General features: G+C 34.2%; 1 protein-coding gene across 6 annotated transcripts in view; it reads right to left on the reverse strand.

The window, feature by feature from the left end:
• Positions 1 to 492: 492 nt before the first annotated feature.
• Positions 493 to 25,281, reverse strand: part of TRAPPC13 (trafficking protein particle complex subunit 13) — a 34,532-nt gene continuing 9,743 nt past the window's right edge. For 2 of the 6 annotated variants that reach the window (XM_033429901.2, XM_012533385.3), the window contains 12 exons: positions 23,720 to 23,788; positions 23,055 to 23,154; positions 21,615 to 21,699; positions 15,199 to 15,326; positions 12,370 to 12,442; positions 11,249 to 11,293; positions 8,340 to 8,357; positions 6,289 to 6,422; positions 4,374 to 4,572; positions 3,220 to 3,320; positions 880 to 1,030; positions 493 to 754 (listed from right to left, as the gene is read on the reverse strand). In XM_033429901.2, the coding sequence (XP_033285792.1) occupies positions 647 to 754; positions 880 to 1,030; positions 3,220 to 3,320; positions 4,374 to 4,572; positions 6,289 to 6,422; positions 8,340 to 8,357; positions 11,249 to 11,293; positions 12,370 to 12,442; positions 15,199 to 15,326; positions 21,615 to 21,699; positions 23,055 to 23,154; positions 23,720 to 23,788 (1,211 nt within the window). In that variant the 3' untranslated portion in view covers positions 493 to 646. The remainder of the gene's footprint in view (positions 755 to 879; positions 1,031 to 3,219; positions 3,321 to 4,373; positions 4,573 to 6,288; positions 6,423 to 8,339; positions 8,358 to 11,248; positions 11,294 to 12,369; positions 12,443 to 15,198; positions 15,327 to 21,614; positions 21,700 to 23,054; positions 23,155 to 23,719; positions 23,789 to 25,281) is intronic. The other 4 variants (XM_033429899.2, XM_004270750.2, XM_033429900.2 and 1 more) reach the window with 3 other exon arrangements.

Consider the following 25,281-nt stretch of genomic DNA (forward strand, 5'->3'; position numbering starts at 1 on the left):
ACAAGATTACATGAGGACCACCCCGGTTATTTTAAACTTTTTTTATTGACTGACGGAAAAAACTGGGGTTAACAGAAATACTTCTAAGTAAAGTATGATAAGAATTCTAAAATTTTAAGAAACAACTGTATCTTCTAGATTGAGATCAGCAAACTACGGCCCGCAGACCAAATCTGGCCAGCTGTCTGTTTTTGTAAACGCTGCTGTGCAATTTTTGCCTACTGGCTGCTTTTGCACTATAACAGCAGAGTTGAGCATTTTCAATAGAAACCACATGGACTGCAAGATCTAAAATATGTAGTATCTGACCCTTTACATGAAAAGTTTGCTGACTATTATTCAAGATACCTGCTAGGGACAAATGGCCTCAAATATAGAGCTTTTGGAGAACAAAGTCCAATGGTCATTTAAAATGAAACAAAATAGCATATGTGTGGAAAGTATACAAATGTTCATCTAGACTGTAACTCACAAGATAAAATCAGTAAATGGTTCTTTTCAAAACAAATATTTTAACTGTTTTACAGGAAAGAAATTTAAATAATATATACTTATTTTTACTGTTGACTCGATCATTTTACAAAAGTGACAAAAATACAGAAAGTTCTGGGAAACTCAATGACAAGCGTAACATTGGAAATTTTCTTCAGCTTTCCACTTTAATGGCCGAAGATACCACGCAGACTTGTGCGATGTCATCATATTCATATGTTCTCTTTAAGAACGTGTCTGTTAGTCTTAAGCCGGAGACACTCTATTGAGAGAAACATATAGACCTAAGTTTTCATTCATTGGTAATGACCAGAGAAAGAATGGATATAATAAATGACTATGGATTAATAGCCCCCAAATACCGAAATTATTGAAAAGAGAGCATACTTGCAGCCCCTGTACTGAAGACAGTAGAGTGAGGGCAAGGCAGAGAGAGGAACTTGGATGGAGCTTTCCAAGCTGTCTTCCTGAAATGCCACACCAGTGGATAGAACTGGTATTGCACATTTCCAAAACGAGATCCATCGTCCTTTCACTGCTGGAGGAATCAGAAAAACAGGAATAAATCTTGTTCCTTTCACAAAAAGGTACTGCAATATTTCTTCCACTATTGTGGGTGAATTTCTTTTCTGGATGTCCAACAGAAAACCAGGAACAAATGAAAAGCTATCATATTTTTATGTCACTTAAGGTAGAATCAGGAAAATGAAAGGAGATGGTGTCTTCTGGGATTTACAGTGACACTGAGACTAATCTGCCTGTCTGGGTGTAGTCTTTCTGGTTCTGTTATTGAACACTGGCTCCCTGGTGCTGATCTGTTAACAGTTTTGCCATTTCTCTGGAAGATGTCCAGACATCTGTGTCTAATCTTGTTGCTATGCATCCTTCCTATTTCTGTAGGGCACTCTACAGGAAAGAAAAAGATAAACTGAGTCTGGTCCAGTGCTTTTTCTATTTAATCTATGTTCCTTTACCATGCAGATAACATAGAAAATGGCAAGATTTCTAAGTAAAACTATTCAGATGTTCAATTAACACGAAAAGACTACCTCTGCTTATAATTGATACCACCAGTTCAACTTAAACTTAAGATAAAAAAAAACTTTTAATGAAAGTATGCACATTGTTTTTAAAACCAAAACCAAAACCAAAAGGCTCATAATGAAAACGGTCTGCTACTCTACCACCATTCATGACTTGTTTTCAACTCTTTAAAGCTATTTTTTTCTCCTTGGAGTTGGCTCCACATTTTAAATACTTATTTAATTTTAAACTCAAACTTGATTTTTAGACATGTTGATTTAATGATATTTAGCTTTTATATGTCTCCATCTCCCGCCCCCGCCAAATCTGAAATGTTCACTGTGTGCCACAGACCAGTTTAGGTGCAATGCATGAATTTTCTCGTTACGTTTCACAAAACTCCGGTAAGTGTATGTTGTGTGTATGTGTCTTTGTGTGTTGGGGGAAGTCGAAATCCCATTTTTATAGATGAGGAAACTGAATATCTAAGAAGCAAGTGCTTTTTAGAAAACTTACTTGAATCGCCAAAAGGTAAAGTGAATACCCAAATAAACTTCTTTATTACAGCACTTTGTCATTTGGTCAATAACTGATTTGTTATAACTCAAAAATGCAAAACAAACCAAAAATCCAAAAGCACACCCTATATGCACAGGGTCTTTATCCTGTGTGTGTTGTCTACTGAGCTCCTATGATGTGGCAGGCACTGCATTTATAATGCTGGGTAAGACATGATCCCTTTTCTTGAATTATTCACAATGCAGTGAGGAAGAGACTAATGATTATAGCAATACATTAATACCACTAAAAAACTATATTACAATTTGCTATGACAGAGAAAAGGATGATTGTGCACGGGAGGGTCTAGGAAGCTTCACAGGGGAAGTAGGTATTTTTGTAATTCTGAAGGATGAATACTTCTTATCTCCCTAATATAAAGTTGTAAGGGATATAGAATTAAAAAGGATTATACATTTGGACTAAGGATAGGGATTCATCATTGCAATATTATCAAAATGCCCCAATTAATAATACATACCAAGTAGTAATACAAGTAGTAGAAAAGTGATAGGACTGGGATTTAATCCTAGGTTTTTCTGGCTTCAAAGCCCTGTGCTCTTTGCTTCGCAATAGCTAGATTATACTCTATTATCAAAGCCCTGTTTTCCAATCTATGGTTATCCCCTATATTAAATTCATAACCACTTCTAACTTTCTTAATACTTAAGATACAGGTCAGGTATAAGTATGGCTCAGAAAAATCTATCTTATTACAGTAAATCTATAATGTATTATTCCATAAGAAACTGCTAGTTCATGTTTTAGTAATCTGAAGTGTGTAAATGAGGAAAAGAACATGGACTTTGAAGTCAAATACACCTGGTTTCAGATTCTGATCCCATCTTTTCTAGCTCTCTGAGAGTGAATAAGCCACATCCTCTGAATTGGCTTTCTCTTGCAAAGAATGTGAATAATTAATACCTACCTCATAGGTACGGAAACAAAATACAAAAAATGCCTAATACAGTAGGACCTCTAAAATATGTAATATACAGCTACCAGATGAAGAACTTTACAGTATTCAATGTCAACGTCAGAGAAGACTATACGGCAAGAGGAAACTTACAAGGAGGTAGCATATTTAAAAGATTTTAAAATTCAGGTAAGGAAGAAAGGACATCCATCCAAAAATACTGGCATTACCTGCAGTTTGTTATTTTACAAGTAATATGAAAAGGTTCTTCTAGGTTTACAGTATCTGGGATTGCCTCCAAAGACAACCTAACATCTCCATAACCTGGAGCCTAAGAGAAAAAGCAATACAGTTAACATACATCTATTACAAAACCTTTCCATTTTAGTGAGGGTACCACAGTCATTCTAACTTCTTTTGCTGCTACTGCCTACAGCATAGCACTACAGACCCCGACTGTTTTTGTTATAATTACTCCATGTTTAGTAGAGTTAAAATGAATCTCACAGGTAAATAGTAAAGGAATTTCAGGGGGTCTGATCTTAAAGGGATACTTTCCAAAGATACTGTAGCTTATACATACGTAACTCTTCATAGGTAAAACAGGAAAAGGAAGGTCACTGAAATGATCCAAGAAGAAAATGTCTGTTCACAAGACACACTGGCAGGGACAGACAACAGAATCAACATGCCATGGCAGGATGATAGCTAATGGCTATATTTAAAAATAGGCCCAGTGATAATCTCTCTCTCTTTTTTTTTCAATTTTTACCTCAAACAGTAAAAGAAAAGTAAATTTTAGAATATATCACAGTAGGTGATATTCAGTATAAACAGATGATTCTGTAGTCTATTCTCACTAGCACAAGAAAAAGAAGGCTGGTAGCTTATCCATACTCTCGGAGTAGAAATTAGGTAAAACATCCAACCTATGTTTACAAGATAATTTGAGTGGGACTCACCTGAGTTTCAGATGACCCACATTTTAAATATCTTTAAAAAAGGTATGAACTGAATAGATAAATGTAGTATAAGTCCAAGAGTTCCAAGACATTGCAAGAAAAGAAAACTTTAATATAGTGGAAGTCAGATAACGGTGAGGACAAATTACCACAGGAGGAAACAATTGATATGCAGTTATTTTAATTTGGTAAAGTAAAAAACCATGTATAATGCATAAATTAACATTTGAAAATTTCCCATTCATATCAATACCAATTTTCTACCTAGATATTGGTGAAATTATTAGTCTTTTATTCTCCAGTAATATCAATGTCTTTTATAGTGCTCTGATTTTTAGTGACAGACCTGGGAAAATTTAAGTTGTTCTAACTATCTGCACACCACACACAAAAACCCCCATCAGTGTTTTTTCTAGACTCACCATTCTTTGAAGTTGGCTGGTCTGTAATCTTCCCCTTTCACCTAGATTTGTTTTCCATACTATATCCAACTTTCCAATTACCGTTACTCCCTTAATGATGCCTGCTTTTTCTGCAAACTCCTTCTTGGGTTTTAGGCAGTACAAGTACTGGCGTGTATCCATTGGCTGCAGATATGCTCTTGACCCAAATGTAGTTACACTGTAGGGTGGAGACAGAGATGGAAAAAATTCTCTAGAACCTTTTAGAAGAAAAACCATAGCTGTGATTGTTCCTTTGGACAGGAACCGAATGATTTACCATCTAAAGATCCAGAATACAACAGGTCGGTGGTTTCAACACAATGAAAAGGACTTGTACTGAGAGGACTTATTTTTCTTTATTTTTTTCAGTTGATATGGAAAATCTTGAGATTCTTTATAATATAATGCAATATATTACCTGAAGCATTGGATATACATCGACTAACTGAAAAAAAGCAATAGAAATCAGAAACTTAAGTATCCTGTCTCTTCTCTAAAATTATGGAAGCAAATAGTTTAGAATAAAAAGAAACATACCATTCTAAACTAATGATTTTTCAAAATTAATTAAAGATCAGGAAAAGAGTGGAAAATTATTGTTTTCCTCTGTGGGAGTATGAGAGGCTATGAATTTTACTGTAAGACCCATAATAAGTAAAAGTAAATTTTTCATTCTTGATTATTAAAATCAGGTACTTTCTCCAGCTATTACCTTCTTATCCATATTAATATCAACCCTACATTTATTTATTCTTCTTTTCCTAAGTTACCTATAAAGATGTGTATTTCATTTTCATGAAAAATTAAATCATCTATTCCTATCCTCACTCCTTTTGATGTTAAGAGAATACTCCTTAAAACTCACTGCTTACTCTTACCCCTTCTAACTTCTCCATCATTTCTTACAATGCCTCAGTTTTATCATTTGCAGGATAAGGATGAAATGTTCCATATTTATCTCACTGAATTGTTATAAAAATTTAAAAGAATGAGTGCTTCAAGTACAAATGGCTAGGATCTTATTTTCATGTGAAGGGAGGGCTGAACAGGTGGACCATAGATTTTTAGGGCAGTGAAACTTTTATATCCTACAGTCAGGATGGCTACGTGTCACCACATTTGTCAAAACCCACAGAATGCACAACACAAAGAGTGAACCCTAATGTAAACTATGGACTTCAGTTGATAATAAGTATCAGTATTAGTTCATCGATTGTAAAAAATGTGCCACATTGGGGGGCTTCCCTGGGCGCAGGGGTTGAGAGTCCACCTGCTGATGCAGGGGACGCGGGTTTGTGCCGGTCCGGGAAGATCCCACATGCCGCGGAGCGTCTGGGCCTGTGAGCCATGGCAGCTGAGCCTGCGCGTCCGGAGCCTGTGCTCCGCAACGGCAGAGGCCACAACAGTGAGAGGCCCGTGTACCGCAAAAAAAAAAAACCCAAAAAACAAAAACCAAACAAAAACAAACTTTCGCAGTGGTTGAGAGTCCGCCTGCCGATGCAGGGGACGCAGGTTCGTGCCCAGGTCTGGGGAGATCCCACATGCCGCGGAGCGTCTGGGCCCGTGAGCCATGGCCGCTGAGCCTGCGCGTCTGGAGCCTGTGCTCCGCAACGGGAGAGGCCACAACGGTGAGAGGCCCGTGTACCGCAAAAAAAGGAAAAAAAAAAAAAAAGTGCCACATTAAACAAGATGTAAATAACAGGGGATCCTGTAAGTGGGGAGGAGGGCATGTGGGAATGCTGTGCTTTCTGGTCAATTTTTCTGTGAATTTAAAACTTCTCTAATAAAATAATGTCTATCCCTTAAAAAAAATTTTAAACCACCCAAGAGTAACAATGTTAGAAAAGTTCATATCTTTCAAAATAAAAGCAAACACTTCATAATCCATATTTACCATTCTCCAGCTTGGTTGACTGAATTTAATTCTGCTACATTGTACATTATAGATGGCTCCAATGAAACTTTCTCCATAAACATGGGTGAGGTTGTAATGTTCTGAATCTGGGCTTCAAGAAATACTTCATCAGTCTGAAAATATGAAAGAAAAATCCACCAAAGTATGCTGGTGTTTAAAGTACTCTACCACCACAACAATATCTGATTTATATGAAGAAAAAACATTAACCACAAATGTGATTAGTTCATGCCTGCAAATCAAAGTTATCATAATTAATGCAAGAAAAGAAATTGTCCTCCTAACATAATTCACAGGGGCAAAGTCAAGTGTTAGTCAACTGGTAAGTTGTCAAACAATGGATGGGGGATAACTATAATATTTTTTGTATTGATATCCAAAAACGCTTAACTGGAATTTCATTTACATATATAAATATATATATAAATTTTCTAGTAAGTCATTAAAATGTGAAAATGCAATTTAGTATAATGAATTTACCTGTGCACCTATCATTTCAGAGATGTGTTAAGATAATTAGGTCTTTGTTATAATATTCCAGCATAATTTATTAATTTCAATTTTCATGTTACTTCAATTTAGATAGTACAGCAAATAATCTATTTTATAATCTTATAAGAATTTAACTTTTTAATTAAAGCATTTTTTAAGTAGTCATTAGTGATTTCTTGGTTCATTGAAAATGTATATTTAGAGCAAAACTATATGTAAATTATACTTGAAATCTTTAAGTTTTTAAATCAAACAAAAGGTATTTTGTGGTCTTAGTGAGTTAGTGAAAACTGGTGCTATACAGCAGTATTTCAGTCAATGGGTAACTTACATATGTACTTTTACATAATATTTTAAATTCCCTAATTATTTACATTAAACATTCTTCTTTTTATGCTATTTGGTTATTTTGGGGGGTATATATTGGAGGATAACAGAAAACTTGGCTCATTTTTGATAAAAACCTATACATAAAATGGTATACTAAGGATATTCTAGAATTATTTTATTCAGAAGTTTCATAGTAATATATATACAGAAATAAAGTAAACTATGACCAAAAATTTTTGGCACTTATGAGCTTTTTTAACACTAAATCCAGGAAAGTAGAAATCATTTGCAAAAATATAATGATGAAGTTATAATTTAATGTATTATTATCTAAAACAAAACAGATTCTTTAGTCCTTGGCACATGTGCTCTAATGAAAATAGAAATACGATTTATCAGTTTAAAAGAAGTACACATTCAAAGGCATTATTCTGTTACTTTTTCTCAAAAAAAAATATCCCATCGATCCATTGCTTTCAAAAAAAAACCATAGACCCACATTTCAAATTTAAAAATGCAATTTCTGCATAAGTTTAGAAGAGCTTAGATAAAATGAAAGAAAAACAAGCTGCATAATGGAAAATTAAGCTAGTTTGAACAGTTAGCATGAAATAACTTGACATTTAAAAAATTAAGATAAGAATTCAGTGCTAAGGCAGTTGATGTTTTTATCATGTATATATTGTGTTATAAGCAAATGCTGCTTATATTAAATAGAAATTTGAAAATATGATTTTAGTCAACGTGGGAAAATTTAATTTTCTTCTGTTTACTGTTGTCAAAGGGCCATCTTTACCTGACCCAGACTTAAAACTAAAACCACTGCTCATTTGAAGATGAATTTCAACTACACAGTTTACTCAAAGAATTGAAGTATAGTAGGATATTTTATATTAAGAGGTTGAAAATCTCGAGGCTATTTTAAACAAGGTTAACATGCCTCTTTTTAAAAATAGCTACAGGAAACACACTAAAAATAAGAATATAATTGTTTCAATATGCCAATTTAATCTTTGATGTATTTTTCCCCATAGCATAAGATGATCAATATAAAACGTACAAATTATATACATATTTTTGAAGTCACTAAGTATATCCACAACTAACTTTGTTTTTCCACTATGTTTTGTAAAGAGAGATTAATTAGGCAGAGTCAAAAAGTGGTAAGTAAGAAAAGCATATAAATTTATAATAAAAAATCAAATTACCACAGAACTGAGGTCACTCTAATGGAAAAATAAAAAAGAAAAATTAGAAAAATCAGATTAAATGTTAAAGAAAAAGAATAACTAACTTTAAAATAAAATGCATTTCTGCATTTTTTTTAATTTACTAAACAAGACAGCATTAGTAAAACAAGGAAGTAAACAGAAAGTAATACAAAGAAATATGACAAATCATTCTTCTAAAAAGGTGAAACTGCTAAGGTTAAATGAATAGAGAAGAACACTATAGGTGAATACTTAAACAGGAGCAAATATTCAAGGGCATATCTTGGGGGAGAGAGGTATATTCCATGCCTTTCTAGTTCTATAAATTCTTTACTCACTTTGTAACTTCTTCATAGATTACTTAGGTTGGGTATATACTATCTGCCACATTCAGAATAGATATACGCTGTATAGCTTTTCTTAAATTTATCTAATAATGGAATCATTTTTTCAAGGAGGATCTTGGGTGATTACAGTTCCACTGATCACACTTCAGGGAATGCTGGGCTAGACCACTTCAGACAACTGAGAGTTAACAGATTTCACAGTTTGTCTTTTTTTCACATATATATTGCTAAAGCTACTTATTTACCAAGGGCCATCTCAAATGTCAGCTCTTTCATCAAACACATAGCTGGAAATCTTTTTCACCTATGTTCCCAGAGAATAAGTACACTTATGATCGGGGTGGGCGGGGATGCTTACACTGTATTTATGTCATGTCAGTCTCCTTCACTAGATCTAAGTACCGTGAGGACTGGGAAGATGTTCAGTTTATATTTATTTCTCTTCAGTACCTGGCATGGAGCTGTGACCAAAGGTTTGACACCTAGCTTCTAATGTCACCAATTTTTTTTTTTTTTACAAGGCTTTCTTATATTAGAAGACTACAACAAAGTTTCTCACAAAACTTGTTTTCCTTTAGGTGACTCACACAGTATTAGAATTTTTAGAAGCAGCATAAAAAACATGTTTGAGACAAATGTGGGGCTAATAACAGTTGTTGTGTAAGGACTATGGCATAGTGTAATAAAAATAAACTACTGATATCAGTGTGGTTAACTAACTCCTACAATTTACCTGAATTTCCTAGATGGAGTCCATAGAATCTGCTTCATGTTACAGGCAGAACAGTATCTGTTTGCCTAATAGGTAATACCAAATATCTTAGAGAGATCCTAAATGCTATTTGTTCACTCCTCATTTTTAAAAAAATGTCTATTTTCAAAAGTTCAGAATTTTACTAAAATTTTTTAGCTGAAGTTTGTTGGCAAAGTTTAGACTAAAAATTATGTCTATACTTAATGTTAACTGAAAAAGCAAACAAAATTGTTACTATGATTATAAAAACAGAATATTATATATAAATGAGTAAAGACTGAAAGAGAACATGGGTTAATGAAGAACCAATTACTTTTTAGTGTGGTGGACTTTGGGTTTTTTCCTTTCTTTTGGGGGAGTATATTACTTTTATGTTATTTATGGAATAACTAGCAATTTAAAAAACAACTTGCAACTCACTCTGAATATTGGTGTGATAAAACTACTTGACAAGTATCTTAATGTACCACCATACTTCAACAAAGAAAACCTGAAATAGTTTAATATGTGCCTTCCTATATGTGCCTTTAAACATCTAGTTATCTCCTTGATGAGACCGTATCCTCGCATCAAATACGTATACTCTTCACTACATACTGTATGTTCCACTTGTATTTCCAACTCGGCTTGGAATGCCTTCACTGCTCTGACACTTAGACGTTTCTAACACCTATTCCTTCTAGACACTGATGCAGTTCTCTTCCTTTTCCATGAAGCTTCTTTAGACTACTCCAAAATCTCATCCCCTGAGTTCCTGTAGCACATCTTTTTGCGCCATGCTCTTTAATCTCACTATATACTATACTAGTTACTTTTGTTATTTTATGCACTTTTTTCGTTTCTCCTAATAGGTTTTTACTTTAAGGTTAGGTTCCTTATCTTAGATGTCTTAGCATGCCCAGCTGTAGTACAAACTTTATAGTGAATAAAAATTCAGATGCTGATGGTAAAAATATGTAACAAATTTGACATGTGACTACAAATTTCTGATCACCTGGTTTTGGAGTAATAGACAAAATTTTCATTCAAAATACTGCATTTGAATATCTTTGAGTTTATCACTGTGATATGAAACACATGATTTTGGGGGAGTAAAAGGCCCATTAGGAAATCTGCTTTTTCTGGACCTCTAGATACCAGGATAAAATAGAACTGTAAAAGAAATCCAAGCCATAAAATCTTTTCCTTATGGAAAATTCTATTTTATCTCTTTTGTTAGAAAAGAAGATAATCTTCTATTCTAAAAGTTACTTCTTTCTATAGTTTTGCCAAATTTGTTTCTCCCAAGGAGCATTTCAAACCATTCACTAAACTTAGCAACCTAACTCTGGCTGGCACACTGACTTCTCAGGACAAAGAATTTAATGTACTGAGCTCTACTTAATATTTTTCTAGGTGAATATTAAATCTTCTTTGCAGGGTTGGATCTACCACTTCAATTTTTGTAATATCACAACCACATTTATAAAATATTTAACAGATTGCTAATGTTTTTAGACGGTAACAACAACTATTAAATGGAAGCACAGGGCAATCATTTAATGAAAGACGGTGAAAGCCTCACAAAATTAATGAGAATAAAAATCAAGGCATATTGATTTCATGTCAGTTGAAAACAGCAGACTAAAAGAGATCTGCAGTGAAATTATTCACTTTCAATTGAACTTTATGCTCATTTTTCACAAGTAATTCACAGTCATATCAGCAATTTACTCTGATATGAAAAGAAATGTAATACATGAGAATTTTAGTCAAATAAGATCTTAATGTTGAACCTGAAATCCCATTAAGTGCTCAACACTTACCTCTGCATTGTAAAATTTGGTTTTCACATCCAATGGTTTGAGAACCTAGTTGAATAAAGCATATCAGTCAAAGGAGATTATTATCATTTGACCATTTATTTTGTTTATCTGTTTTAAACCATAGAGCTTAAATTTGTCAAAGGCATTTTCCAATTTTAATTGTAATAGACTTTTCTAATGGGTATGCAGTACTCTTGTAAAAACAAAAACAATCCCAAATGCATTTTTAAAAAAGCCACCGTAAGTTCTTGACTGGGTAATAGTTACATAAGTTATATGGACCTGTACTTCATAATAGTTTGTTAAACTGAACACATATATTTTTGTGTATTTCTCTATATATATTTCACAAAGCATGTTTATCAAAATAAGCAATCAAACCTTTTATTTTCTTTTAAAAGACATGCAAAATCTTAAACAGATGAGTGATAACAAAAGCAATAGAAAAATAAAAATTTTTCTTCCTATTGCTGGTACTTTTTCTTCCACTTACAAACAGAGGAATGAAAAATATATATAGTGTCATATCTAGATCTACATAACTGTATATGGTCACCTCATTTCCCTATCTACACACATACATGTGTTAAAACAGTGGTTTTTAACTATTTTTGATTATGGACTTCGAAAATTGTGTATAAATAAAAAATTCTAACTACAATTTCAGTGACTCATGAAGTCTCTGAAGGAAGCTTGGTCCACTTAGCCCAAGGCAATAATCTCTCATTTAAATATTTCTTTAGAAATCTGATATTATTTACACTTATTTTGTCTGGCCTTTACACTCATTTTATCCATCTTCTAGATTCTTTTGTGTTTTGTCAAGGCATGAAAATACAACAAATTGTTTTCTGGATAAAACATTACATTTCCAATGATAATTTCTCTTTTATTTAACTTACTTTAGTCCAACTTTAGATTGCTAGTAACCACAATGATAATTTCTCTGCTTTTATTTAACTTACTTTAGGCCAACTTTAGATTGCTAGTAATAAGACAAATCAAAAAATATTAAGCTATTTGCTTTATTTGGAGCTTGTTTTTACTGCAGATAAATAGTAGTAATCTCCTAGGGGAAAAAAGGGCATCTAAACACTATTTACCACTGTCGTATTCAATACCTGAAATTTGAAGAATTTTCTAAAATACATTTTTTCTCCACCCTGAGTTGTATAACTCACTGCACACACCAAGCTGAAACAGAAAGATGTTTTAATGATTTTGAATCACTATCAATTTTGTTTTTTAATAGTTAATCTACTAACCTTCAATTCTACCAACAAATTTGGAAAATATTTATACTATGACACGAAAGTGTAGCCAAATGAGCCTAGAGCAGGAAAAAAAGAGTTCCAGTAGATATGGATATAATTCCATGAACAAGAAAGCTGATTAGTAAAATAAGATATACCATTTTTAAGGCAGGAAGTCAGAAACTTTTTTCTTCAGAAAGTAAAGCATAAGCCAAAATAAATCACAGGATAACTAAATAGTTGAATGTAAAAAGTTAAGTTCATATAAACTAGAAGAAAATACAAATTTAAAAAAAAGTCCAGGATGAAGAAAGACTTTTTAATATAAATGCAATGGAAAGGAAAAGACTTTCACAAATTTAGAAATTGGATAAATCAAAAACACTAAAACAAAATTTTAAGAAGGACAACAAACTGGGAAAAAATGCTTCTAACAATATGAAGAGAAATTTTTATAAGCAAAACAATATCTCATTCAAAATAGAAGAAAAGGATATACACATAAATTGTAGTACCATAATCGACTAACAAAAATGTGGAAATGTTCAGCCTCACAAGTAGTCAAAGAAACAAATTAAAATAATGAAATAAGATTTTTCCTTATCTTAGGATTTGGCAAAAATTCTTTCCAAGAAATATCAGGGTTGGTGAGAGTTTAGAGAAACTGACTCTTTATACTGTTGGTGGTTATGAGAAATTTAGAAAAGAATCCTTCAGGGGCTTCCCTGGTGGCGCAGCGGTTAAGAGTCCGCCTGCTGATGCAGGGGACGCGGGTTCGTGCCCCAGTCCGGGCGGATCCCACATGCTGCAGAGCAGCTGGGCCCGTGAGCCATGGTCGCTGAGCCTGCGCGTCCAGAGCCTGTTGCTCCGCAACGGGAGAGGCCACAACAGTGAGAGGCCCGCGTACCACAAATAAAAAAAAAAATAAAAGAATGTTTTCAAAGAATACTGACTAAACTGGGTTCCTGGTGTATTAACAAAGATAAAACCATGCATAACATGATCAAAATTCTATAAAATATTATTTAAGTTACTTATACACATCTGTTTTATATATATATGCACATAAAGGATTGAAATATACCAGTATTATAATAGTGGCTATACTAGGTGGTGACATTACAGGTAATTTAATTTCTACTTTATATTTGTACCTAGTACTAAACTAGGTGCTAGGTATTTAGAGTTCATCAAAACTCAATACCTGCTCTCCAAGTGCTCACAGTTGGAAGCAGTGTAGCAAGGCACAGGTTATGAAGTTAGATTTAGATTTGAGTTCTATGCCATTATGTGCTAGCTATTAAATTCTCTAAGAGTCTCATTTTCTGTAAAATGGGGATTTTACACATTTAATATCATTTCAATAAAAACAATTTCAACAAATATTGACCATTATTCTCGCTAAATCCCAGGGATGCAGGTGACTTTGTGGAACTCATACTTTAATGGGAACGGCAGGCACTCAGTAAGTAATGTCAAGCATAAAAGACATAGGAAAAAATGACAAGTTGTGGATGCTATAAAATAGACAAGAAGGGGGATTTTATCTAGTCTAGGAGGTCAAAAAGTCTCTTTGAGAAAGTCATGATGAATCTGAGATATGACAAAGTAGAAGAAAACTAAACAAAATGACACAGGCATTCCTTTGTAAGGGAAGGATACATTTCAAGTCACAGAGCAGTTCAGAGGTAAAAGAACTGCAGAGTAGAGAGGGAGGGAGGGAAGCATGATGAAAGGTGAGAACTAGAGTACGTAGTTGGTAAGGATTAGTTGTGGAGAGCTCTGCAAAACCTATACAGTTAGAATTTCCTAAGGGTAGTAGGAGATCACTGAAGTGTTAAGTGACTTATCTGAGATCACATAATTAAACAAATAATCAAGGTAAAATCTGAACTCCAGAAAATCTGACTCAAACCTCATACCAACCACAGAATATATATTAAAAAGTGCCTACAACAGAGCTTGTCACCAAAATTAATTAAATAATAGATAATATTACATAATTCTTTAAGACAAAGAAGAGAAGCAAAAATGGTGACGTTAAGTGGAGATGAAGAGAGGCTACTGAGAGATAGTTAACAAGAACTAACAGGACTTTGTGAATCAACTGGATATGGGGGTGGTAAGGCAGATAGAGAAGTCTAAAATTACTTTAGATGGCTGAAATTTTCATATTTGCCTCTCAGACAAAGAAAAATACAGCATTCACATTCAAATACATACACAGGCCAGGAATACAGAATTCGAGTTTTTTTTTCCTCATACCTTTACTTTGGTTCTCTGTTTTTGAACTCTCAGGGTAGAGTATATTTATACAGTTAAATACAGAACTGAAAAATTGTGAATTTAAAAATAAATGTTATTAACATCAGTTAGCATTTCAAAAGAATAAATGTACTTTTAGAGTGCTACCTGGGTTTTAAAGGTTTGCATGGATTTTTATTTTTAAATAAGATTGTAGATGCAAAAATGAAACTAGAGATAAGTGAAGATAAATTAAGATATTTTTTCCTTTCAAAAATAAACATTTTGTTTAAAGTTTGTTTCTGGCAAGCATGTAAACATGGTACATAAAATTCCTTCTGAAGTAGGTTCTTAGGCTTAGTAACAAGTGGAATAAGTGGAAATAAAGCAAAAATTTCAAATAAAGGCATATATAAGTAAAAGCCTCTGAGATCTAGTAAAATTAATTCTTACATGTGTGTTCCAATCTCCTTTACTTCATGGTGTATGACATCATCTATACAACAATCGGGTTTAAGTTCAGCCACTGCAGCATTGGAGGCTGAGAGATTTAAACGCTGAGAACTTGTCTGAAGATCAGCCTTGAAAGAGAGAATAAAATCCAAATGAGACTGGTTACCTACAGGGTGTGGATAAGTATGGGTGGAAAGAATAGGGGAACAAGAACAAGAAAGTAGGGATGAAGAGGGAGCAACACGTCTCTGTGTACATCTTTTTGTATAGCTCTGATGCTCAGGAACAGGGTAATGGTTCACACACACACACACACACACACACACCCCTAAAAATAAATACTGATAAAATCAGCTATAAAGTAGGGGGAATCCAAAATGTAATACAAACAGTACCACATGAACCTAATTGTATTACAAATGAACACAACCATACTGGGAGGAGGAAACAGAAAAAAGGAACTAACTTAAGTTTGGCAAACAAAAGCTAAAAATGAAAAGAGCGGCACACAAATGTTTTACTCTAGCTAGCCCATTTGCTGTTTTGCAGGGGTATGGATTAGCAGTTCTGAAACTTCTACATGTATACTAGGACAAAACAAAATATATATATATTATGGATAACAAGAGACAAGTTTCTTACCTTTGGAGAAAAAAAGGTACAGATAAGGAAAGAGAGAAGCCTGCAATGAAACCTTTGGTGCTGGACTGGAATTTGGGGCATCAGTATGAACATACGGTTTTGAAATTTATACATATACAGATGGATATTACAGAAACATATATAGATGTGTACACGTGTTAGTATATAACACTAAAAGGTAAAAGGTAAATAATCATTCAAAACAGTATTAGATGTCAGAGACCAGCTGATTTGTAGAACTAGAGATCAGCATTAAAGTCATCAACTAAGAAAGGACCATTTTCTCTCTTGCCCCTACCAAGTTACTTTCTAACATATTCCCTCCCTTATTCCTTTTGAACATTGATCATTTTCTCTAATTCTCTTAAATGGCATCCTCCTTTAAGCTCAGCTACTTTCTATCACATTCAATTTTAACTTTCTTTGTAACATTTATTATGATCTATAATTACCTTATTTATGATTTTTTTTACCTGTTTCCTTCTGTCTCCCCTACCAAAGATGTAAGGTCTGTTGAGGCAGGAACCGCTTGCCTTCTCTTGTTCACCACTATAACATGGTGCCTGGCACACAGTAGGCAATTAATAAATGTTTGTTGCATACTGAATGAAGTTATGATAAAACTTCAAGGCAAATGTCAAGACAAATTCAGAGAAAGCAAAGATCACATTAAGTCATGGGGATTAGGGGAGGTTTTGTCCATAAGAGTGCAGATTTTTTAAAAGCTTTTTGTTTTTTTTTTAAATCAGTTAACAGGTTTTCTGCAGTTAATTCTAACCTAACATTCTTAATGCAGCACTTCCAAGTGGAATATTTATTAGTGCTGTCTTTTTTTTTTATTATATTCAGATATTAAACAGTAGTAGCTCACATTTATTGGGCACCTACTATGTGCAAGGCCCTGTTCTAAGCACATTACTCATTTAATGCCCACAACGCTGAAGTAGGTCATTATACTGTCCCTAATTTACAGACAAACCAAGGCACATAGAAGGAACAACTCCCCTTAGGTTATACAACTAATAAGTAATGAAGCTGAAATTCAAAATTCTTTAACAAACATTTCAGAAATTAGAGAAGAGGGGGAAAAGAAACAGTCAAATCCATGGGCTTTCTGTCCAATGTGTTTTCCTAAGTATCATTTTTTAAACATTAATCATAACTACAGCATGTATTATATATGGCTGAACACTTTTACTTTTCTCCTTTTTCATCTTATAAACACTGCTGCACTTAACATTCATTTCCTAATTACCTATGAGGGCTTTCCCAGGAGCTGGAGATACACCAGTGAACAACAGACCAAAATCCCTGCCCCTAGGGAATTTAAATGTTTGGGGAAAATAATATAGAGTAAAGGAGGAATGGAGGGCTGGCTTGAGGTAAGGGAATACAATTTAAATTACAGGGTTGGCTTCACGCTACAAATTGGTTTTTGGATGAGCAGGATTTAAAAAGGGAGAGAGGAAAGGGGAAATGGAGAATCATTTTAAGTAAGTTAAAAAAAGCAAAACACCTTAAGTGTGTAAAAGCTCAAGATCAGGAAAGAGTTCGGTATAATTAAGGAATTCATGTTAAAAAATAAGAAAAAAGCATTTAAAAACATCTAGACTAAACTTCAAACGAATAGAGGCCTTGTCTCTTTTGTTTCCTGCTATAACCCCAGTATCTAGAATTGTGCCTGGAATATATACTCGTTGAATGAATGAGCAAATGCCTATTACTCACCATTGGTTCTCAAAGTATGGTTCCCAGACTAACAGAATCAGCATCACCTGAGAACATGTTAGAAATGTAAATTCTGGGAATTCCCTGGTGGTCCAGTGGTTAGGACTTTGCGCTTCCACTGTCAGGGGCGTGGGTTTGATCCCCGGTTGGGGAACTAAGCTCCCACAAGCCCCGTGGTGTGGCCAAAAAAAAAGGTAAATTCTTGGGCACCATTTCAGATTGATTAAATCAGAAACACTGGAAGTGAGGCTCAGCAATCAGTGTTTTAAAAAGTCCTCCAGATGATTTTAATACCTTCTAAAGTTTAAGAACCAATAGTACAGGGACTTCCCTGGTGGTATCGTGGTTAAGAATCCATCTTGTAGTGCAGGGGATGCCAGTTTGATCCCTGGTCGGGGAATTAAGATCCCACATGCTGCGGGGTTACTGAGCCTGCGTGCCACAACTACAGAGCCTGTGCACTCTGGAGCCCATGCAATGTAACTAGAGAGAAGGCTGCAAGCTGCAACTAAGACCTGATGCAGCCAAAAATAAATAAATAAAATAAAAATAAACCACCAATGGTACAGATCATTAAAGTTATTTATTTATTTTATTATTTTTTTTGCGGTACGCGGGCCTCTCACTGTTGTGGCCTCTCCCGTTGCGGAGCACAGGCTCCGGACGCGCAGGCTCAGCAGCCATGGCTCACGGGCCTAGCCGCTCCGCGGCATGTGGGATCTTCCCAGACCGGGGCACGAACCCGTGTCCCCTGCATCGGCAGGCGGACTCTCAACCACTGCGCCACCAGGGAAGCCCTGAAGTTATTTTTTTAAAAATAAATTTATTTACTTATTTATTTTTGGCTGCGTTGGGTCTTTGTTGTGCGTGGGCTTTCTCTAGTTGCGGCGAGCGGGGGCTACTCTTCGTTGTGGTGCACGGGCTACTCATTGCGGTGGCTTCTCTTGTTGTGGAGCACAGGATCTAGGCGCGTGAGCTTCAGTAGTTGTGGCACACGGGCTCAGTAGTTGTGGCTCGCGGACTTGGTTGCTCCCCAGCATGTGGGATCTTCCCAGACCAGAGCTCGAACCTGTGTCCCCTGAATTGGCAGGTGGACTCCCAACCACTGCACCACCAGGGAAGTCCCTACTATTTTTTAATTTATAGTACACTATGCTGTCTTTTGTTTATAGAACACTTCATTTTTTGGTAGCATGCTAAGGTTTTCAGACTTACTGCTGAAAACTATTTTTCAGTTAGAAAACAAACAAAAAACCCCCTAGTGGTTTCCAGTTAAACATGACAGATTATATAGCATTTTTATTCTCAAAAACAACACTAAGATGTCAGTAAAGGAATTAAAAGAGTACAGATTCATAATCTTATTCCACATTCCAAAATTCCAAGAGCTATAAAAAATTAAACTTTTGAGAGCAGAATTCTGAGTAGCTGAAGTAATGGCAGTAGAGTAACTGAATCTCCTGAGTCATCCTCAAATAAATAAATAAAATTTAAAAACTATATAAACTCAGTGTTAGTATAGCTAGAGAGCAGCAAATGTCTAAACTTCAAATTTCTGCAAGCTATTTCTCATGCTCTCGTCATAAGCCTTTGCAAAGAACAAGAGAAGTTCATGAAAAATTGAGCTTAAGAGAGAAAAGGAAGGTAGAGACAGGCCTAAGAATGATGAAAAGTACTGCCAGGAAGACAAAGTCTATCCTAAGTGTCAAAATACTGAGAAAGTGCATTACTGGAAGATGAGAGCACAGCCTACAGGAGATATAACAGTATGTTTAATGGTGAAGAGGCAATTCTGGCAAGATAACAATTCAGGGGAAGAAGAGAGTTAAAAAGGAGAAGAACCTTCTGGACACTGTCAGTGAAGAGAAAATGAAGCAGGAGGAGAAAATTGAGGATGCTGTCACTCAAAAGAAAGAGAAAAACTGAGGAACACTCAACCCTTTCTTCTTCCACCACCCTCCCAAAAGCCACCCGATAAAGAAACAACACTTTGCTTGCAAAGCTCTAATAGAGTATTCTTGAACTAAGAATATCAAAGCACCCCAAACTGCATTTCACAGAATGCAAAGCTAGCAAGAGTCTTAATCCATACAAAAATACTATTAAAAAAGACCACACAATGATAATTTAAACAATTCACTGATCCAAACTGCCACCCAAAACCAATAGTGAAACAGAAGAAAACTGCAACACAATATTCAAAGTGAATTAAATACCCTCAAAAAAACATATGGAGATAATTATAAAGCATCCAAGGAAATATAGATTTGAATGAAAATTTACTAAGGAAAACTAAAGAAAAGCAGGCAAAGAAGAGCCAATTTGTATGTAATTGGAGTTTGTAAAATGATAAACAAAATGCTAGTTCTTAGTTAAGAGTAAGAAGACTCTTGGTGGGCACTGTACTGCTCAATAAACATTGGCTATCTCTGTTATTATGCCAAACACCACTGCCTTTTTAGAAATTAAAACTGAGCAGAGCCCACAGAAATATAATCACATATTTTATAAGAAATACACTATGGTAATATTTGTCTTTTTAACATTGACTTAAATTACACACATTTGCTGATTTATTCATCTTACAAAAATAAATTCAACATTTACTGAATGCGAACTGTATGACAGGAAAAAAGTATACATTCTCGAAGTTCTGAAAGTCAGTCCTTTTCATAATCAAATGCAGAGGTCAGCAGACTTTTTCTTTAAAAGGTCAGATAGCAAATATTTTAGACTTTGCAGGTCATACAGTTTGTTGCAACTACACAATTCTGATGTTGTAGCTTGAAATCTGCCACAGATACTACACAAACGGATGAGTGTGACTATATGTCAATAAAATTTTACTTACGGACTGAAATTTGAATTTTATATAATTTTCACATCACAAAATAAGCTTTTGTTTCTTTTCAATCATTTAAAAATGTAAAACCTTTCTTCGCTCATTCTTAGCATAGCTTCATACTGTCTTGCAAAAACAGGCAATGGATCAAATTTGGCCTGCACGCTGTAGTTTGCTGACTCCTGATCTAATGAAAGGCAGAAACCCTAACCATAGAGTGACAAACACATGTACATGTATGCAAAAATTTGCATCCAGTTTCTGGAAGTTGGGTCATATACGGAACTTGGAATATTTTCTCTCTGAGATCCTTTTCAATTCTCGTACTTGCTGATCATTTTTCAATCTCATTCAAACTGGACTTCCCCTTCCCTTCCATAGGCGATGCTCTAGTGACCTAAACTCACCACTGGAAGACAGCTTTGACCACTTCTCAACAACATACGATGAATTTTTCCTTTTTTTTATGCCCTTTCTTTTCGGGAATAAATTTCCAGTTGTTTAACTGAGCTAGCATATTCTCTCTCTTGATTTCTCAAAACTGCAAGAATATTCTAATTGGCCCATTTCCTACAAACCATCCCATACAATGCTTTCATGACAGTCTTCCAACATAGCCTGAATACCTCTGCTCAAAAGTCTCCACTGACTGCACACTGTCTTAAAATAACCTTAGCCTTAGTCTTGCTTTTAAGATGCTCCACTGTATGGCTACTACATATCTCTACAACCTTACCTACTCTTACTAAGTGAATTCTGCTCACTGCTACAACAACACATTACGTATTCCTATGTCTCTGCTTCCGATTACCATGTCCCTCTTTGTCTTTTCTTCTAAATCCTGCCATTCTTTTGAGATCCTCTTGTGCTCCCTCTCCGTCAATAAGCCTTCCTGAATGATGCAATCCCCAGTGATCTTTCCTCCTCTTTCAAATTTTATTATGTTAATCACAAATTATTAACAAAAATTTAAAGTGTTATTTACCTTTGGTACATTTTCTCATCCAAGCTATCACAAATTTTGAGGATAAGGAAAAATGATTCTGTGCACAGCATATCTTAGAACTTAGGTGTTCAATTAATACTTGTTATTAATGACAATTAAAAAGTCCAGTATCAAGCAGGCATTTTAATGAAGTTTCAAAACATAAGAAGAGAAATTAAAAAGTTAAAAAAAATTCTCCCAAATAAGAATGCCACTTACTTTAACCAATATATCTTTTACAACTTGATTGCTATCATTATGAACGCTGATATAACTGGAAAAGGTCTCTCCCAAAAATATATTCCTGTGAAATAAAATAAATTTTTAGGCAGAAATCCATTCAACTTTTATCATAAATCTTCTATTTGTGCACCACTGAGAACGTCAAATGGAGAAATTACTAAAGGATAGAGATCAGGTGAAATACTATTTCAATATTTCTTTGTTTACACTAGGCTGCTCACTCATTACCTAGTGCAATTAAAAATACAGATTTAATCTATAAAACATGCTATATATCTTGACCCTCAACTACTGCCAAAACTGCCAGCCCTCCTAAAAATGTCATTGAGATCAGATCCATGTTAAGAGTCTGAAGATTTGATACTGAGGCTAGAGGCTAGAGAAAGGCAGTTTTTGAAATAACTTATGCCCCGAACCTAGAAGAGACCAAGTTATTGATCTCAGAGTATTTTTTACCAATTTATTTTCTTTTTCTTTTTCTAAGTCATTCTAATAAAAATAATGACTAGTGGCATTACTTTATAAGTATATGTTATATATATAATGCATATAAACATATAAATATATGTAGATATATTTATAAAAATATTTTAATATGAATACATTTTTTACTTGAATATATTTCTAAGCTTTCAAGACACTAGTCAATGACCACATTCTGTAAACCTTTTGAAAAAACCTGAAAAATTCCTTTTGGTCTCAAATTGTCTCAGTTGCAAACAGAATGGAACCAGGGACTTCTACCTCAGTAATAATCTAGAGTAAGAGAATAGCTAAGAGCAAGAGAAGGAATAAAATATTTAGAACTCCTAATGAGCTGACAAGTCCAATAACTTAAGTTGGTAAAGGGCTGTGATGGTGAATAAAAGAGCTGCTTCTGAAAGACACTGAGATTAAATCAGTTAAAATAAAAAGAATATGTAGGCATTAAAAAATATAATAAGATCTAAAGAAGAAAGTTAAAATTCTACCACCCTAGGAATTAGTATTTTGGTATGCATCTTATTTTTTTAATTAAAAAAAAAAACAGAATCACATAGTATAATTTTGGTAAAACTTTTTTTTTGTTTCCAGCCACATACATGTATCATGAGCATTTTCCCATCCCACAGTTACTTTTTTTTTTTTTTTTTTTTTTTTTTTTGCGGTACGCGGGCCTCTCACTGTTGTGGCCTCTCCCGCTGCGGAGCACAGGCTCCGGACGCGCAGGCTCAGCGGCCATGGCTTACGGGCCCAGCCGCTCCACGGCATGTGGGATCTTCCCGGACCGGGGCACGAACCCGTGTGCCCTGCATCGGCAGGCGGACTCTCGACCACTGTGCCACCAGGGAAGCCCCCACAGTTACTTTTTGAAAACATGATTTGTAATGGCTTCAGAGTATTGTTGTGTTTCTAATGTGAACATATCATTCTTACCCAAAATTCTGTGGTAAAGTCAACATTTCTCCCAACATTAAAATCTCTGCACCATTTACAGTTGAAGGATCATCTCTCATGAGCTGGTTAAAGAGGTCTCCTGTAGAAAGAGAAAAACATCAAATTCTAACACCTACCTTGTAAATAACTTTTATTTATGTGACGAAACAGCTGGGAGAGATATTTAAAAAAATAATCTCATAACAAAAATTAAATTTAAAAAAATCTAATTTCTAATCTTCACTACAACAAATGCATGCCAAAAAAATTCTGTTTCTACAGAAAATGAACACTTAAGGAACAAAGGAAAATGTAGGTCATGAGATATATAGAAAGCTCCAATGATTTTTAAATAAAGGGAATGCTAACATATATTGATGGAACATCTGAGGATAAATGAAATTTTAATAGTGTCATTATAAGCAATGCATTTTTACTAAAACTAAAAGTCTCTAGTTGCCATGGGATATCAGTAGTATTTTGATGTATAGATTATGACTGAGACCTATTACTCAGATGGCCACCATTCACACGTACAAAAACAGGCAACAAATAATGCAGCAAAGAGTTAGCATAAGATTGGCAAGGTTAGGCTTATTACAAGGTAAGGTAATCCAGGTTTCAACTTTTCCCTAGGTGCAAGTAGGATAAAGCATGTGTCATACCAGGCAAGTCTTTCTCTTCACATGTTACTGGAATATTGGTGAATAAAGTAGGCTTAGTCAACCGCATCACTGTGAATTGGGAAAGTAGAAAAAAAAAGAAAGAAAGAAAGAAAGAAAGAAAGAAAATATTAATATTATTTTATGCCAGTATTCGCAAGTTGAATATATGGTATTCATCAATTTTATACTAGTATAAAATATAATCTAAATACTTCCTAAACAATATAATATTAAGTATTTCCTAAGATTATTACACAGCAATGATCTACTAATAAAAATGTTAGGATATAACAAAAAGAATTTTATATATGACAAAAAGAAAGAACAATTTTGCTTTTATTTACAACCTAATGAATTATAAAAATTAAATGCAAATGAAATATGGCTCATTATACAAAAAGTAGAAAATAAAATAATTTCAAAGCTTACGGTATATTACAAGAATAAGGCTTTAAAAAAATCTTGAATGACTTCACTGTAAACAATATCAACAAAATATTAACCAATGTTAGTCTGATAGGGACAAGAATTTAGATGCGCCATTCTGAATATGAAACAATAATTTTATGCCAAAAGGATTTTTGTTAACTTTATTCCTTGGTTATAATCACAGGCCACTGAAGTTCAGTAAGTGGCCCTTTAAGTAATATTAATTCTTTGTAAAAATTATGAAAGTGTCAGTTAATGTGTAGGTTTATAGAATTCCAACCAAAACTAGCATTTGTTCTCGGAACATGACAGAATGTATCTAAAGTTTATCTAGAAAAACAAATAAATAAAAATAAGCTATGAAATTAATAGGAAACAATGATAAAAAACTGGACATAACATGTAGTAAAACATTTAAGTCCATAATCAACTAATTGGCTTATTAATACAAGACCATACTGACATGTTAGATAATTTAAAAAATTTATTAGGATGCAGCAAAAACAAATCAACATTATAAGGTGCTAGGACAACTGGTTCACTATCTGGGAAAAATGAAATTTAGTCTACAAATTCATTTCAAATATCAAGCTGCATATGTATCAAATAGATGGACAAAAATTAAGCAAGAGAAAACTAGAAAAAGTGAAAATTAAACCTAGTCTAGCAGGGATAGGACATTCTAATTAAAAAATCTTTTTCAATTTTTTGTTAAGATTGACATTTGACCACATCAAAATAAAGACAAATCAGCTCGGTGCTTTGTGACCACCTAGAGGGGTGGGATAGGGAGGGTGGGAGGGAGGGAGATGCAAGAGGGAAGAGATATGGGAATATATGTATATGTATAACTGATTCATTTTGTTATAAAACAGAAACTAACACACCATTGTAAAGCAATTATACTCCAATAAAGATGTTAAAAAAAAATTGACATTTGACCACATCAAAATAAAGACAAAAATATAGAAGTAAAAATCATACAAACTCATAAAACATTTCAGAAAATGAATCCCAGAAGACTGTTTCTTTATAGTCTATTAAGATGTTCATTCAACTCAAAACTCAAATCTTTAAAGACTATTGATCTAAATGGTCAGTGCACAATATGTGGTATTCGTTAATGTATGTAA

The sequence above is a fragment of the Orcinus orca genome, chromosome 3, assembly GCF_937001465.1.
Source record: "Orcinus orca chromosome 3, mOrcOrc1.1, whole genome shotgun sequence".
Lineage (NCBI taxonomy): Eukaryota > Metazoa > Chordata > Mammalia > Artiodactyla > Delphinidae > Orcinus > Orcinus orca.